This window comes from Balaenoptera acutorostrata, chromosome 20 (genome assembly GCF_949987535.1).
Source record: "Balaenoptera acutorostrata chromosome 20, mBalAcu1.1, whole genome shotgun sequence".
NCBI classification, from domain to species: Eukaryota; Metazoa; Chordata; class Mammalia; order Artiodactyla; family Balaenopteridae; genus Balaenoptera; species Balaenoptera acutorostrata.
In genome coordinates, this window is record NC_080083.1 from 11923302 (window position 1) to 11940270 (window position 16969).

At 41.1% G+C, this 16969-nt stretch overlaps 1 protein-coding gene across 2 annotated transcripts in view; it reads left to right on the forward strand.

The window, feature by feature from the left end:
* Positions 1 to 368: 368 nt before the first annotated feature.
* Positions 369 to 16969, forward strand: part of UBE2G1 (ubiquitin conjugating enzyme E2 G1) — a 98262-nt gene continuing 81661 nt past the window's right edge. The window contains exon 1 of one of the 2 annotated variants that reach the window (XM_057535932.1): positions 369 to 761. In XM_057535932.1, coding sequence (XP_057391915.1) covers positions 716 to 761 — 46 coding nt within the window. In that variant the 5' untranslated portion in view covers positions 369 to 715. The remainder of the gene's footprint in view (positions 762 to 16969) is intronic. The other variant, XM_007177417.3, reaches the window with a different exon arrangement.

The window sequence follows — 16969 nt, forward strand, 5'->3', positions numbered from 1 at the left end:
ATGGGGCACACCAGTACTAAGTTCGGCTTTAACAATGACTAATTCGCACACCATGTGTGGAGTGTTAGATAGCTGTTGGGCGCTCGCCAGCAACTAGGCATCACCACTTCTTTTAGCCCCTTCACTCTCAGACCACCTGCTTCGACCCGGAGGTGCTGTCTTGACCCCCCGCGACCTCTTTGTCATGGCGTCCGCGGGGCGTCTCCCGCCGAGGCCCCGGCACCCGGCCAGTCGGCGACCTTCCCAAGATGGCGGCGTCAGGGGCCACTGCGCGAAGGGGGCGGGGTTCCGCCTCCGGAGGCGGGGCAGGGAGCCAGAGGGGTCGGCCTAGCGGGAGGGCAGCTTCCGAAGTAGGCAGCCCCAGCGCGCCTGCGTGGAGCGACCCTGCGCGCAGTGAGGCAGTGGCGGGGGAAGGCACCGGTGGGGCCGACTGGCGGGTTGAAGGAGGGAAGCGGGCGAGCGAAGTCCCAGTGCGCGCCGCGGCGGCACGGGTACCCTCCCCTTCCGGGCGTGAGGCGCTGTGAGGAAAGCTGAAGCGAGCGGACTTGCACCGGCAGCGAGACGCCGCTACCGCCGCCCCAGCCCAGCCTCCCTCGGCTTCGGCGCTCCCGTCGTGGGGGCCCGGGTTCCTCAGCACACCCAGCTCCAGCAGCCCCAGAGCCTGTCCCCAGTCTTTCGGAAGCCCCGGCGCCAGCCCGGGCCCTTGGCGGGGAGGATGACGGAGCTGCAGTCGGCACTGCTACTGCGAAGACAGCTGGCAGGTGAGCGGGCGGGCGAGGGGCGCCGGCCCGGGCCGCGATCGCGGCGAGCAGCTGCCCGCTCCTCCTCTCCTCCTCCTGGGCGCTCCCGGGCGGGCGGCCGGACGGGCGAGGGGAAGCAGCAGCCCCCGGCGAGGCCGGGCGCGGGCCTGCGAGGTTGGGGAGCCAGGGCGCCAGTCCCGGCCGGGCCCATCACTTCTTTCCCTGCTTTCTTAGTGCATTAGGGGCGGGGACGCGCCCCAGCCTCGGCCCCAGGATCTGGCCTGCCGCCCCGAGGGAAGGAGGGGAGATTGCCCCCTCCCCCACTGTTCGGTGGGATGTTGCGGGGGAGGGGCTGTAGGTCCCCAGCCCCGGCGGACCCTCCCTGGAGGGGCGGGTCCGGGCTCAGGTGCGGCAGAGGCCGCCGGACGCCCGAGGCAGGAAGAGCGTCTGGGCCGGGCCGGCTGCGCGTCCCGGGCTCGGGTGTCCGAGCCGCGGGCGGACAGCCGGGGGCCGGGTGGGCGAGAGGAACTGGCCCCCGGGCGGATAGGTGAGGCGCGCCAAACTTCTGCCCAGGCAGCGCCGGGTCCACGGAGTTGTGGCGGACAACAAAAGCCCCGGCCTCCGCGGCCTCGTCGCGGGCCCGCGGGGTCTGAGAACCCTGCGGGGCGCGGGACGCCGCCTCGCCTGCCTCTGCCTGGCACGGGCTCCGGCTGCGCCGCCCGGCTGGGGGAGGGTAGAGAGCCGAGCGCCGAGAGCCGCTCGCTGGCCGGCTCGGGGCTTTGTGCTCCGAGCGACTCCGGCTCCTGAGGAGGCCTGCGGGTCCCCGGGGCTGAGGCCCGCGTGCTCTGGCTTGGGGCGGTGGCCGGTCTGCCTCCCCAGAGGTGCCTGCGTCCCCCCTCCCCCATTGTCCCGGCCTCCGGCCGTTTGCGGCTTCCAGGTTGACTTTTTAGGGGGTTGGCTCCGACTCTGCTAGGACTGTGTGAGCGGAGCATGCGCACTGGGGACAGGGACGTACGTGTGCGGAGTGGAAGGGGGGAGGCGGGTTGGTGGCTTCACAATGCCGCCCCACGTGCTGCCAGATTTAAAGAGAAATGAACCAGCAGTTACCACTGCTGCCCCACGCCCAGCCTGTGTCCTTCTCAGTTCTGACGGATCTTCACCTCCCCACTCCACAGCCAGCGGCCCTGAGCCCTCGGCAGAACCCAGAGGCTGGAATGAAGACATCTATTTTTGAAATAGGTTTACTAAGACTTAGGTTGAGGTGTTAGTTAAATCACCTTTATGGCTTCTTAAGGAAAAGGTTGTCAGGGGCTGTTACAGGTTGTATAATTAGGTTTATTATTAGAGCATGAGCAAGCAGGTTTGGACAAGTACTAAAGTTCTAAATGCTCAGGGGGAGTGACGGAGTGAATGGAGAATTTCTGGTGATACCTGTGTCCATCGCAAATGTATTGGGCAAGCAGTGAAAGAATAACTTTATTGAATCTTATATTTGCAAACACACGGTACTCTTCCGTGTATTTTTCTGGTTTGTTTTGTTTTGGAGGAAGGAATTAAGATGTTCTTTTTTCTCCTTAAGAATACTTTAATCAGAATAAGTTTTAATTATGTGGTGAACCGTTAAACAGTATTAAAATACTAAATCAGTATTAAAACAGTACTCAACTCTTTCATAATGTGAAAGATACATATTTTAAAGGTGTAAAATAAGTCAAGTAGATACTAAGAAAGTAAAGTATGACTAATAACAGTGTTATCAGCAGCAGTATTTCAAAATTCTTGCCAACCTATTTGTGAACGGGCTGTAAATTTTGATAGCCACTTGGTTCAGTTTTGCACTCTTTTACAAGATTAATCCCAAATATTGATAAGACATTTCCCAAAGCTCTTTCTTAATGGTTGACTTTTTGATAAGGCACACCAAGATATGCTTTAAGTTTGGAGGACGGAATGATTTAGTTTGTAATTTTTCATGCCTCCTTATAAAGTTACTTAGCTGCTGATTAATTTTCTTGTCTTCTTGATCAGAAACAATGGACTGTTCTTAATATTTTCTTAAATTTTTGAAGGTTATTGATTAACATGCTCAAAATGTATAAAACAGGCCAAGGCCAGTGTATTAAGGAAAATGTGAAAATACCAAGTTTATTGGGAAGACTTGATAAAACTACATACTGAAATAAAGGCCCTGTTGTATTTTAGTCGTTAGTAGTACATTGAGCTTTTTGGTTTTTCAAATATCATTTGAAAACAGGAAAGGATGGTAAACTGTAATCTCTTGAAATAATTTAGAGTGTACTTTTGGAAGGCTTAATAATAAATGCTTTGAAAATCTTGAAATGTATTGAACTGAGTAGACACACAAACCTAAGCCATTCTGGCTGCTAGAATTTCAGAAACTTAACAACAGTGGCTAACAATAGTACATTTATTGAGCCCCTAGTCTGCCAGTCTTGAAGGATTTTACTTCATTACTTGAGGGGAGAATTTATTGTGTGTGTGTTGTGTTTTGTTGGTAACTGTAATGAAGAACCTGGTTACTTTCTGAGTGAAGCAGAATGGTTCCTTGGGTTGCAGAGTTTCTCAGCCTCAGCACCACTGATATTTTGGGCTGATTATTGTTGTGAAGGCCTATACTGTGCATAATAGAATGTTTAGCAGCGTTCTTGGCCCCTACCCACCAGATGCCAGTAGTACACCTCCTCAGTTGTGACAACCAAAAATGTCTCTGTTGCCAGATGTCCCCTGAGGGTCATAATCATCTGAGGTTGAAAACTCTCTGGTTTAAGGTGTTTTAGTTAAGACCATAATGGCCATTGTGAAGCAAGTAAGAACACCTAACAGATTCATGAAATCAGATAGGTTGTGTATTTCTTTGTGGGTATTATTAGACTATGACTTACTCCTTTGCGAATTCAGCAGTCACAGTTCAGTTTTTGCAGTGCATAATGCTAAACACTAAGAAATCCCACAGCACAAGAGATAATTTAATTTTTTTTTTTTTTGAGAAGGTATTGTAAACAGTGGTTAAAAATACAAAGAGTATAAAGAAGGTTTAGTTTTTCCATCCCGACCCAGGCTGCTTTTCTTGGAAGCAGCCATCATCGATAATTTCTTGTGTGTCTTCTTATACTGTATATGTTTATATAGCTATATATGTTTATATATATGTTTATATGGGCTAATGATTGCTGAGGACTAGCATAGCATCTACCAAGCATTTCGCTGAGAGCTTTATGTGTATTATCTCATTTAATCCTCCTAATAAGGAAATTGAGGCTAAGAGAGTATCAATAACTTGCCCAATGTCACACAGGTAGTAAGTGGTGCTGCTAGATTCATATTCAGGATCTTCTTATTAGAGACTTCGTTGTTTTTAATTGGCTATATTGTCTTCCAGGGAGCAACAGTTTAACACAATTGTGAAATACGGTTTTATAAATTTAAATATTTGAGCTTAATTTATCCAGTAACTACCAAAATGATTGGGGAAATGTTCTCATCTTAATAAAATTTTATGTACGAAATAATGCACATTAAAATCTAAGTGATATTCTTAAGGTAATCATAAAAAGATGTTTTAGCCATTGTCACTATACGACCAACATTCTGCAGAATGTCATAGATTGAAAGTAGCGCTAAGCTTTTTTGTGTTAGCAGTTAACTCTGAGAAAATAAATTGGACTAATTGGACTTATTTCCTACTCTAACCATACTAACTTTTACTTTATGACAAGCATTTATAAAGAATAAGAGGATTTTTTTTTTTTAAGATCACTTGAGTTTTTTTTAACATTGACAACACAGTAGTTGCTTTCTCATAGGTACCTGTCATCCCAGAACTAGCAAGAAGAATCTCTTAAGCAGTAACAATAATTGAACTCCTTTTACTGTAGAAATTTTGATTGCATATTTTAAAGTAATCTGCAGCATTCTCAAATCTTTGTCTCCTTGTCTACCCATGTAAGTAGGTTGTGATGAGTTAGTTATGTGTGTTTCTCAGATTTATGTGCAATAAAATCACTTGGGAGAATGTTAAAAATACAGATTCCTGGCCTCATCTTCACAGAGTATTAGTCTACATGTCCAGATGGGGCCAAAGAAAGCCCAATTTTAAATTTTTCTCATTGGCCTTTCTAGAATGTGTTGGCATTCTGACATAAAATTTCATTAATAATCTTAAAGTAGCAGAAATATAGTAATGGATTATTGACAGGGATACCCTAGTGGTAGAAGATTCTAGGTGATGAGCAGACTGTTAATATTCGTATATTAATAGTTGTTTACCCACGTATTTAGAAATAGAAGAAAAGTCTAAAAGTAAGTTTGTATTTCATCAAACTACTAATTGTTTAATAGAGTTTGGGAATTTTTATATCCAGAAATCATTACACTGTTATAGAAATAATGCAGCTACTATATGCTGTCAGAAAAAAAGTATAAATGAAACAGACATTGTGGTTGAGGGAGGGGTGTTGGATGATTTGTAATCCCTGTAGTGGAGGGAGCATCAAGGAATTATGCATCTGATGTTATGTTACAGAATCTTATTTCAAAATATGTACATATATTGAATCATGTGTATACCTTAAACACACGCAATGTCATATGTCAATTTTATCTCGGTAAAGCTGGGAAAAAAGTCTAATTTTTTAGTGAGTAAGTGAATTTTCTTAACATTAGGGAGTAAATGTTTTAAGTTATAATTTGTGCTACTCTGAATATTTTTGATATATAATGAAATTTAGTTGTTTATAAGTAATGGTAGTTTAATTTTGTATAAACTCAGAATGAAACGTACTCGTCTTTTGTAATGGATGACCTCACTTTCTCAAGTACTGCTTAATATATTAAAATGATGAAGTAAACTCTAATTTGTACGTATTAGTATATTAGTATAATCTGTACTTACTGTAGAGTAGTGCCAAAGTATATGGTTTTATTATATAGTTTATATGAGTTAATACACATTATATTTGGTGATATGGGTGCATATAAATGTGACATTAGATGCCTTCATTATTAATAGAGTGATATCGAGTGCGGAAAATCTGAAAATCCATTCACTACTACTATATTATTGTTGCTTTTTGACTTTTCAGGTGAAGAGTGTTTGTATATATCAAGAAGACTTTCAATTCTTGGGTTATTTGATCTTGTTTACTTTAGTGCAAGTTTCTTTGAGGAGGGCATGCTAATTTATTGTAAATTGTAGTGTGGATGTGCTTTTGCTTCAAGCAAGTAAAATGCTAAGCATTCTTTTATTTTAATGGACTCATTTCAATTTAGGATGAAGGATTTTGCATTTCTAAATTATTAAGAAATATTTTTGTTAGAATTTAAAACACTAGATGACCTGCAAAAGTCTGTTTAATGCCATCCTTGACTGGTTTATAGGAAATAACTTTTCAGAGAAGAAAGCATAGTATATGCTTATGGAACCAGCCTGACCAAGTAAACATAGTATAGTTATATTTGGTTGAAGGCATTTCAGCCACAGAAAAGTACAAATAAAAAAAAGCAAGTATTTTGCAAATTTTGGTAACGAACATGAATTATTGGTATGAACAGATAAATGAGGGAATGAGAATAAAATGCGTCTTTAGGAAATGAGATATATACATGTTAAAATACAGAATTAAAAAACTTTTCACCTAGTGCAAGATAGTATTAGGCTAATTCAAGTAAATCAGAATTTTTTTTTTTGGCTGTGCCACGGGGCTTGCGGGATCTTACTTCCCTGACCAGGGATTGAACCTGCGCCCTCGCAGTGAAAGTGTGGATGCTAACCACTGGACGGCCAGGGAATTCCCTAAAAAAGAAATTTTTATCAGTGCTGTTCCATTGATAGATTCTGGCCCTCAAAGAAACAGCTAGGAACAAATTCTGTAGTTTATTGCAGTTGCTGTAGAGATGTGTACTTCTCTTTATGATGTTAAGTTCTAGAAAATTTTTGAGAAGTTAATTTTTGTAAGTGGAAATGTTTACCTTTTATTGATGTTCTATGTTAATGTCTAATAACTTAGAAAAACTGCTCTTCTTCCTTTTCTGCTTTTCTTCGCCTTTCTTGTCCATTGGTTAGGGATCTGTTAAAAGTATAAACAACAAAGAACCTAAAAATGCCCTTTATATTAGAAGACACTTTTGATTTGCTTTTGAATGTACTTATGCTTTAATTATATTATCAATTTCTTATATAAGGTGTATTTTAATTAGAGTTTCTATTTCAAGACAAAGTAATTCTAGGCAAAGTAGACATGGCGCCAAAAGCATGATCTATAAAGGAGGAAATATTGGTAAACTGGACATCATCAAAATAAAAAACTTTTGTTTGTGAAAGGCAAATGAAAAGACAAGCTGCAAACTGGAAGAACAAAATTGCAAACTACCTGACAAAAGACTGATCTAGAAAATATAAAGAACTCTTCAAAACTCAACAGTAAAAGAAAACAGCCTGTTTAGAAAATGAGCAAAAGACATGAACGACATTTCAGATGGCAAATAAGCAAATAAAAAGTTATTCAACACCATTAAACACCAGGGAAATGAAAATTGAAACCACAGTAAGATATCACCACATACCTATATAGAATAGTTAAATTAAAAGAGATTAACACCAAATGCTGGCCAGGGGAGGCAGAAAAACTTCATCTCTCATACATTGCTGGTAGGAATGTAAAATGGTACAGCCAGTGTGGAAGCAGTTTGTAGTTTCTTGTTAAACTAAATATACACTTACCATACAACCCATCAAGTACACATTTGGGCATTTATTTTAGAGAAATGAAAACTTACATCCTCATAAAAACTTACATGCAAATGTTCATAGTAGCTTTATTAGTAATAACTGCAAACTGGAAACAACCCAGATGTCCTTCAGTGGGTGAGTAAACTGTGGTACATCCATACCATGGAATATACTACTCAGCAATAAAAAGAAATATACCATTGATACACAGAACAACTTAGATGATTTCAAGGGAGTTATGCTGAATGAAAAGTTAATCTCAAAATGTTGCATATTCTGTGATTCCATTTATATAAAATTCTTTTTTCTGTGTGGTAAAAAACATAAAATTGACCATCTTAACCATTTTTAAGTGTATGGTTCAGTAGTGTTAAGTATATTCACATTGTTGTGAAACAAATCTCCAACTCTTTCATCTTGAAAAACTGGAACTCTATACCCATTAAACAACTCTCCCTTTCCCCCTTGACCTAGCTGCTGCTAACAACTCTTTTACTGTTTCTCTGCATTTGATTCATATAAGTAAATTCATACAGTATTTGTCTTTTTGTGACTGGGTCATTAGTGTAACGTATGTTGTAGCATATGACAGGATTTCCTTCCTTTTAAGGCTGAATAATACTCCATTGTCTGTATACACCACATTTTGTTAATCCATTCATCTGTAGATGCATTTGGGTTGCTTTCACTTGTTAGCTATTGTGATTATTGCTGCTGTGAACATGGGTGTGCAGATATCTCTTCAAAATCCTGCTTTCAGGGCTTCCCTGGTGGCGCAGTGGTTGAGAATCTGCCTGCTAATGCAGGGGACGCGGGTTCGAGCCCTGGTCTGGGAGGATCCCGCATGCCGCGGAGCGACTGGGCCCGTGAGCCACAACTGCTGAGCCTGCGCGTCTGGAGCCTGTGCCCCGCAACGGGAGGGGCCGCGTTGGTGAGAGGCCCGCGCACCGCGATGAAGAGTGGCCCCCGCTTGCCGCAACTAGAGAAAGCCCTCGCACGAAACGAAGACCTAACACAGCTAAAAAAATAAAATAAATAAATAAATAAAAAGAGTAGCTATTAAAAAAAAAAACCACATTAATCTAATTGGAAAAAGGGTATATAGGAACTATTTAAAAAAAAAAAAAAATCCTGCTTTCAATTCTTTTGAATATATACCCAGAAGTGGGATTGCTGGGTCATATGGTAGTTCTGTTTTTTAAAAATAAACCTTATTTTTAGAGCCATTTTATTTTTTATTTTATTATTTTATTTTATTTTATTTTTTGGCCACGCGGCATGGCTTGTGGGATCTTAGTTCCCTGATCAGGGATTGAACCTGGGCCCCAGCAGTGAAAGCGCCGAGTCCTAACCATTGGACCACCTGGGAATTCCCTTTAGAGCTGTTTTAAATTCACAGCAAAATTGAGTGAAAGATACAGAGATTTCCCATAGTACCCCCTGCCCCCACACAAGCTTAGCTTCCCCCATTATCAGCATCCTCCGCCAGAGTAGTGCATCTGTATTGAGAAGTTTTATTTTTTATGTTTTTGAGCGACCTCCATACTGTTTTCTGTAGCAGCAGCACCATTTTACAATCCCACCAACACTGTACAGGGCTCCAATTTTCTCCACTTGTTCTCCAACACTTGTTTTTTTGATTGTAGCCATCCTGATTGATGTGAGGTGATATGGTTTTGATTTGCATTTCTCTGATAATTACTGACATTAAGCAACTTTTCCCATCTTCGTTGGCCTTGGTAGATCGCCTTTGGCAAAATGTTGATTCAAGTCCTTTACCCGTTTTTAAAATTAGGTTATTTGATTTTTTGTTGTTAAGTTGTACATGTTCTTTATATACTATGGATATTAACCTTTTATCTGATACGTAATTTGCAAATATTTTCTCTCTTTCCATAGGTTGCCTTTTAACTCTGATTATATCCTTTGCATAAAAGTTTTTAAGTTTGATGTAGTTCAGGTGTCTATTTTTGCTTTTGTTGCCTGTGCTTTTGGTGTCACATCCAAGAAATCAGTGCTAAGTCCAATATCACAAAACTTCTCTAGTAGTTTTATAGTTTAGGTCTCACGTTAGGTCTTTAATCCGTTGTGGGTAAATTTTTGTATGTCGTGTAAGATAAGGGTTCAACTTCATTCTTTTCTATATGAATATCCAGTTTTCCCAACACCATTCGTTGAAGAGACTTCCCTTTCCCCATTGAATGGTCTTAACACCCTTATAAAATTCTTGAAATGACAAAATTGTAGAGATGGAGAATAGATTAGTGGTTTTTAGGGATTAAGGATGGTAATAGTGTGTTGCTATAAGGCGGCTGCATAAAGGATCTTTGTGGTTATGGAACTGTTTCTATCTTATAGTGGTTACACAAATCTGCAAATGTGATAAAATTGCATAGAGCTATACACACACACAAATAAGAGTGATACAATAAGAATAAAGTGTGTGGATTGTACCAATGTCAATTTCTTGGGTTCGCTATTATACGATAGTGATGCAGGATGTTAGCATTGAGAGAAACTGGGTAAAGGGTATAGGAGATCTTTCTGTTCTGTTTTTTCCATTGCCCTATAAATCTGTGTATTAAAATAAAAAACTTTAAAAAGTCACTTGTAACCAGAGCATTTTTATCAGTCTTTTTTCATGTAGAGAACTCCTTTTTAAACTTACTATTCATAGTTATAAACATAGCAACATAATTGCCATAACAACACTTTCAAGGAATAGGAAGTTGGAATTGAGAAATCTGTAGTTTGAGGTAGAAATTGCATCTTAATTTTAAATAATCCTCCTTTAAACTTCTTGTGTTGTCGTTTGGAAAATGGAAGAGAGGATCAGTATAAAAGCTCATTTATTGAGCTCTTCAGTTGCATTGAGAAATGCTGGGGGAATGCAAAGATAATTGATATGGTATTCCTGCCTTGAGGTGCTACATTTTGTAGGCGTTGATGGACATGTAAACAAAGTTATAATGCAACATAAGTACATATTGCAGTATAAGTATAAAACATACATGTGGAAGGAGCAGAAGGTAGCACTGAGGAAGGAGTGGTTAATTATGGGAGAGTACAGTGAAGTCAGGGAAGGCTGCATAGGAAAAGGACTATATTTTGGATACAGCAGAATCAAGATGTCAGTTCTTTTAAGAGCATTAACTTATATATTAAAAAAAACTTTGCATTTAGCAGTGTAGAAAAAACAGTAATTAGAATTACTTAGCATGACAGAAGTCTAAAGTTGACAGATTTTAAACAAATAGGTATTTATGAAAGACAAATAACCCTGTTGAAGATTTCCAAGAAAATAGTCTGGGCACAACTTTCAAGGGATGGCAGTAATTTGTAATTAAAAAAATTTTGTAAAGAACTTAAGCCTGCTTACTTCACTAACATATAAAAGAGGGAAGAGGGCAGGAAGGAAACAGGTTACTCTTCATGATCCTAGACTTTCCATATGTGGTCACATTCAGTTCTTACAGCAAATGTTTGGAGTAAATATTATCACCTTTTTGAGATAAGGAAATTAAGGTTTATATTATATCTCGTATTTCGCCAAGCTAACCCTGATGGAGCTGGCTGGCAGAAATATATCTGTCTGCCGATGAAACCCAAGCCCTTTCCATATCAGTAGTTTCTTTAACATTTGGGGGCTTCTTAGACTCCTTTGAGAATTTAGTAAGCATTAAAGACCTTCTCCTGAGAAAAATGCATACAATTTTGGGTATAATTTTGGAGGTTTTTGTGATCTCTTGAGTGAAGCTCATTTATGCACATATAGTACTGTCTCTTACATCATTCAGCAAATTTGATGCCTGTTTTGTATAGTATATAGGGATGCCAAATGAATAAGTTATTCTTGTATTCTAGGAACTTGTAGTCTGTAGAAAATCCTCAGAGGGCTGCTTTAAAATACTGTATCAAAGAAAGTCAGGGAAAGCTTGCTTCTACCTGGAAGGCTTTTGAGGAGTTGGTGGCATTTATTTGTGCTTGACTTTTAAAGGATATGTAAAATTTGATCACATAAAATAGGAAAGTATTTAAAGCTGAGGGAAAAGAACAAGCAAGACAGAAAGCTTGTTCTGAAAACAATTCAGTGTGATTGGAGTATATGATAAACTGAACTAGTGCGAAAATAATATTTGGAAAGGTTGGTTTTATTTGTGGAATACCATAAAGATACTGAAGAATAGAGTCACTGAGGGGGGGGGAGGTGATGTGATCCAAAGTATGTGGGACCAGTGCTTCTCATTATCTGTGGTGAAAGACCAATTTAAAAAAATTTTCCAGGGACTTCCCTGGTGGTCCAGTGGCTAAGACTCCATGCTGCCAATGCAGGGGGCCCAGGTTTGATTCCCTGGTCAGGGAATTGGATCCCACATGCCATAACTAAGAGTTTGAATGTCGCAACTAAAAGATCCCGCGTGCGGCAACGAAGACCCGACACAGCCAAGTAAGTAAATAAATATTAAAAAAAATTTTCAATTCATTATATAATATTTTAAAAGCAATAAAAATGCATTATTAGAAAAATGAAATAAAGACAGATTCCAGCCCATATTTATAATCTTAGGTTCATCGTATAAAATGACCATCAAATTGCTATCTGAGTTTTGAAATGCTTCCTTTGGCTGGTGGTCACGGACCAGTAACAGTTTGGTGGATTGGCACCAGTTACGGGGCCACACTTCAGCACTGCTTTGGGCAGAGTGGAGATTGATACTAGACTACGGTCTCTCCATAAGGACAGAGATTTTTGTTTTTGTTTATTAACTGACATATCACAGATGCCTAGAAGGGTGACTGAAACAGCAAGCAACCAGTAAATACTTATTGAATGGATTAAAATTACCATTCTAGATCTGCCCCCCCCCCCCACAGGATTTAAGCACATGTGAACTGAACCTTTTAAGGTAGAAAGGGAAACAATTAGAATACTTCCATTCAGTAAACATTTAATTCCTTCTATATGCCAGGCCCTGGGAATACAAAGATTCATGATACAATTCCAGGCTTCCCCTTCTAGTGGGGAGCGTAGACTTTTATAAATAAATATTGGTTGATAATTAGAATATATATACTTCACCACAGTAGTATAGACATTCTTGCCCCTATACCACACCCCCCTTCACTTATTTACAGTATAGCTTTGACCAGATGATACTTGTTGGGCACCTTCAGTGTCTCAGCAAGGTCCTTATTTTTCTCTCAAAGCAGTTTCTCTAATGGACAACTTTATCTACTATGACTAGTTTTTCTAACTCTTTATAATTTACCTCAAAAATTAAAGGTTTTCTCCCCCCACCTTTTAAAGCTTTTTTTACTTTTTTAAAAAAAAACTTAATTTATTTTTGGCTGCATCGGGTCTTCATTGCTGCGCGCGGGCTTTTCTCTAGTTGTAGTGAGCGGGGGCTACTCTTCGTTGTGGTACGCAGGCTTCTCATTGTAGTGGCTTCTCTTGTTGCCGAGCATGGGCTCTAGGCGCATGGGCTTCAGTAGTTGCGGCACATGGGCTCAGTAGTTGTGGCTCGCGGGCTCTAGAGCGCAGGCTCAGTAGTGGCGCACGGGCTTAGTTGCTCCACGGCATGTGGGATCTTCCCGGACCAGGGCTCGAACCCATGTCCCCTGCATTGGCAGGCGGATTCTTAACCACTGCGCCACCAGGGAAGTCCCTTTTCTTACTTTTTTTCTTTCTTTTTTTTTTTTTAAATGTCTTCAAAGTTTCTTTCCGGTCCTCAACCTTAGCTATCTTAGGTTTCCTACCAAGGTGGTTAGCCACATTTTCCAGAGGAGGAAACTAAGTTTGGCTTATTCACAATAGCAGAACCAAGACAGCTAGATTTCATTACTCTCTGAGCCTGTTCTTTAACAGTATTTAAACAAGGTCTATATAGAGACTGTAAAAATGTGTTGATCCAAGTATTCCTTTCCTACTTGGGTCCTAGGGTGTCTGTGGGGTCATATGTTCTTTGATTTTCTTATGTTTTTGAGGGTGAGTTAAATGTTCTTAAAATAGATGTCAGGTAACCTAAATCAAGGTATTCTAAAGGAAAATGGAATGTGTATGTTTTAAAATACAACTTTCCTAATTACAAATGAACATGTTTATTGTAGATTTGGAAAAGATAAAACATGATACAAACATCAGCCATCCCTTTGTAGCTTAACATTTGATTATTTTTCTTTTCATTGCATTTTGCCCTTTTTGTAAATTGAAATTCTGAAAGGAAGAACCTTTTTTTTTTTGATGTGGACCACTTTTAAAGTCTTTATTGAATTTATTACAATTTTTTTTTAAGCTTTTAAAAATTATTTTTTTGGCTGCGTTGGGTCTTCGTTGCTGCGCATGGGCTTTCTCTAGTTGCGGTGAGCGGGGCCTACTCTTCGTTGAGGTGCGCGGGCTTCTCACTGCAGTGGCTTCTCTTGTTGCGGAGCACGGGCTCTAGGCGTGTGGGCTCAGTAGTTGTGGCTCGCGGGCTCTAGAGCACAGGCTCAATAGTTGTGGCGCACGGGCTTAGTTGCTCCGCAGCATGTGGGATCTTCCCGGACCAGGGCTCGAACCAGTATCCCTTGCGTTAGCAGGCGGATTCTTAACCACTGCGCCACCAGGGAAGTCCCGATAGATTATTATTAACTAAAGTCCATACTTTATTCAGATTTCCATATTTATTTATTTATTTAATTTTTTGGCTGTGCCGCACGGCATGTGGAATCGTAGTTCCCCGACCAGGGATCGAACCCACACCCCTTGCAGTGGAAGCTCAGAGTCTTAACCACTGGACCGCCAGGGAAGTCCCAGATTTACATAGTTTTTACCTTATGTCCATTTTTCTGTTCCAGGTGCCCATCCGGGATATCACATTGCATTTAGTTGTCCTAAGTCTTGTCTGTTCTTGGAGAATTTCTCAAGAGTTTCCTCGTTTTTTGTATCTTAAAATTTTCGGGAATACCTCTCATGTATTTTGTAGAATGTCTCTCAAATTGGGGTTGTCTAATGCTTTTCTCTTGATTAGACTGGGGTTTTCAGAAAGAATACCACAGAGGTGAAGTGCCCTTCTTACCACATGCCAGTTGATAACCACACAACAACACTGGTGATGCGAACCTTGATCCCTTGGTTAAGGCAGTGGTGAGCAAGTTTCTCCACTGTAAAGTTACTGTTTTTCTCTTCTCCTACCCTTATCTTTGTAAACTACTCACTTAACGATGTCCAGCCCATACTCATGTGGGAAGGAGGGACTAGGCCCCACCTACTGAAGGAGGGGACACTACGTACATCATTTGGAGTTCATCTGTAAGGAAGACTTGTCACTTCTCCCATTTATTTGTTAATTCAATCATTTACTCAGTATGGGCTTATATATTTTATATTTTGGGGGTTAAAATCTGTATTGGACAGGGTTCTGCAGAGAAACAGAACCAATAGGATGGATATACAGATATATCTATATGTCATGTGATTGTAGGGGCTGGCTAGTCCAAATTCTGCAGGGTAGCCTGGCGTCCTAGAGACGAGTCAGTGTTGTAGTACAACTCCTAAGGCAGTGTGCTGGCAGAATTTCCTCTTGGGGGAGGTCAGTCTTTTTAAAAATTAAGGCCTTCAACTGATTGGATGAGACCCACTCACATTATGGAGGGTGATCTGCTTTACTGAAAGTCTGCTGATTTAAATTGTAATCTCATTTATTAAAACCCCTTCACAGAAACATCTGGAGTAATGTTTGACAACATATCTGGGTACTGTGGCCCAGCAAAGTTGACATAAATTAATCATCATATATTTATTTTGTTCCTTATGTCATTCATTTTGTCCCTAAATTGTTCCAGCTTTGGTCATTGAGAGTTCTTTCAACTTGGCTCTGATGTTGCTTTGATACGCAGTCAACCTTTTAGTTTTTAAGCACTTCCTTATTTTCTGATGACTACAGGATGTGTCAGACCTATCTTGTATTTTCTCTATCTCAGCCCTGGAGTCAGCTGTTTCTCCAAGAATAGTATCTAGAAACCAAGATCTGAGCATTGAAAGTGCTCGTTACTACTGGAGTGTCATTATCTTATAGGACAGCAGTAGGCAATATGTGTATTTTTTTTAAATTAATTAATTAATTAATTAATTTATGGCTGTGTTGGGTCTTCGTTTCTGTGCGAGGGCTTTCTCTAGTTGCAGCGAGCGGGGGCCACTCTTTATCGCGGTGTGTGGGCCTCTCACTATCGCGGCCTCACTTGTTGCGGAGCACAGGCTCCAGACGCGCAGGCTCAGTAATTGTGGCTCACGGGCCCAGTTGCTCCACGGCATGTGGGATCTTCTCAGACCAGGGCTTGAACCCGTGTCCCCTGCATTAGCAGGCAGATTCTCAACCGCTGCGCCACCAGGGAAGCCCCCAGCAATTTTATTTCTAATTTCCAAGAACTTAGTCTCTGCTTCTCCTCCCCCCCCATATGAAAGTATATTTTTTATGGCAGATTTATTGAGGCTTAATTTGCATATCATAAAACCTACTCATTTTAGGTGTACAGTCAGTATGTTTAGAGTTGTGCAACCATCATCATAGTGTAATTTTATTTTATTTTTTAAATAATTTAAAATTTTTGTTTATTTGGTTGTGCTGGGTCTTAGTGGCGGCAGGTGGGCTTCTTAGTTGCAGCTTGCTGGCTCCTTTAGTTGTGGCATGTGAACTCTTGATTGCGCATGCATGTGGGATCTAGATCCCTGACCAGGGATCAAACCCTGTACCCCTGCGTTGGGAGTGTGGAGTCTTATCCACTGTGCCACCAGGGAAGTCCCCCATAGTGTAATTTTAGAACATTTCCATCACCTCAGCAAGAAGTCTTGTGCCCATTAGGAGACACTCCCCTTTCCCAGCCCCACACCCAGGCAACTGCTAATCTGCTTTCTGGTCCTATGAACTTGCCTTTTCTGGACATTTCGTGAAAATGAGATAATACAATATGTTCTTTCGTTATGGCTTTTTTCACTTGGCATAATGTTTTTAAGAGTGATCTGGGTTGGGCTTCCCTGGTGGTGCAGTGGTTAAGAATCCGCCTGCCAATGCAGGGGACATGGGTTCGAGCCCTGGTCTGGGAAGATTCCATATGCCGTGGAGCAACTAAGCCCGTGAGCTACAACTACTGAAGCCCGTGTGCCTAGAGCCCATGCTCCACGACAAGAGAAGCCACCTCAATGAGAAGCCCTCACACCGCAACAAAGAGTAGCCCCCACTCGACGCGACTAGAGAAAGCCTGCGCGCAGCAATGAAGACCCAACACAGCCAAAAATAAATAAATAAATAAATAAATAAATAAATAAATAAATAAATAAAAAAGGAAGGTTGATCTGGGTTGTAGCATATTGTTCCAGCATCATTTGTTGAAGACACTAAACTTTTTCTACTGAATTACCTTGGAACTTCTGTTGAAAATCTATTGACCAACCTATGGTAGGTGTCCTTGGGGACTCTGTATTCAGTTACATTGATCTTTATGTCTA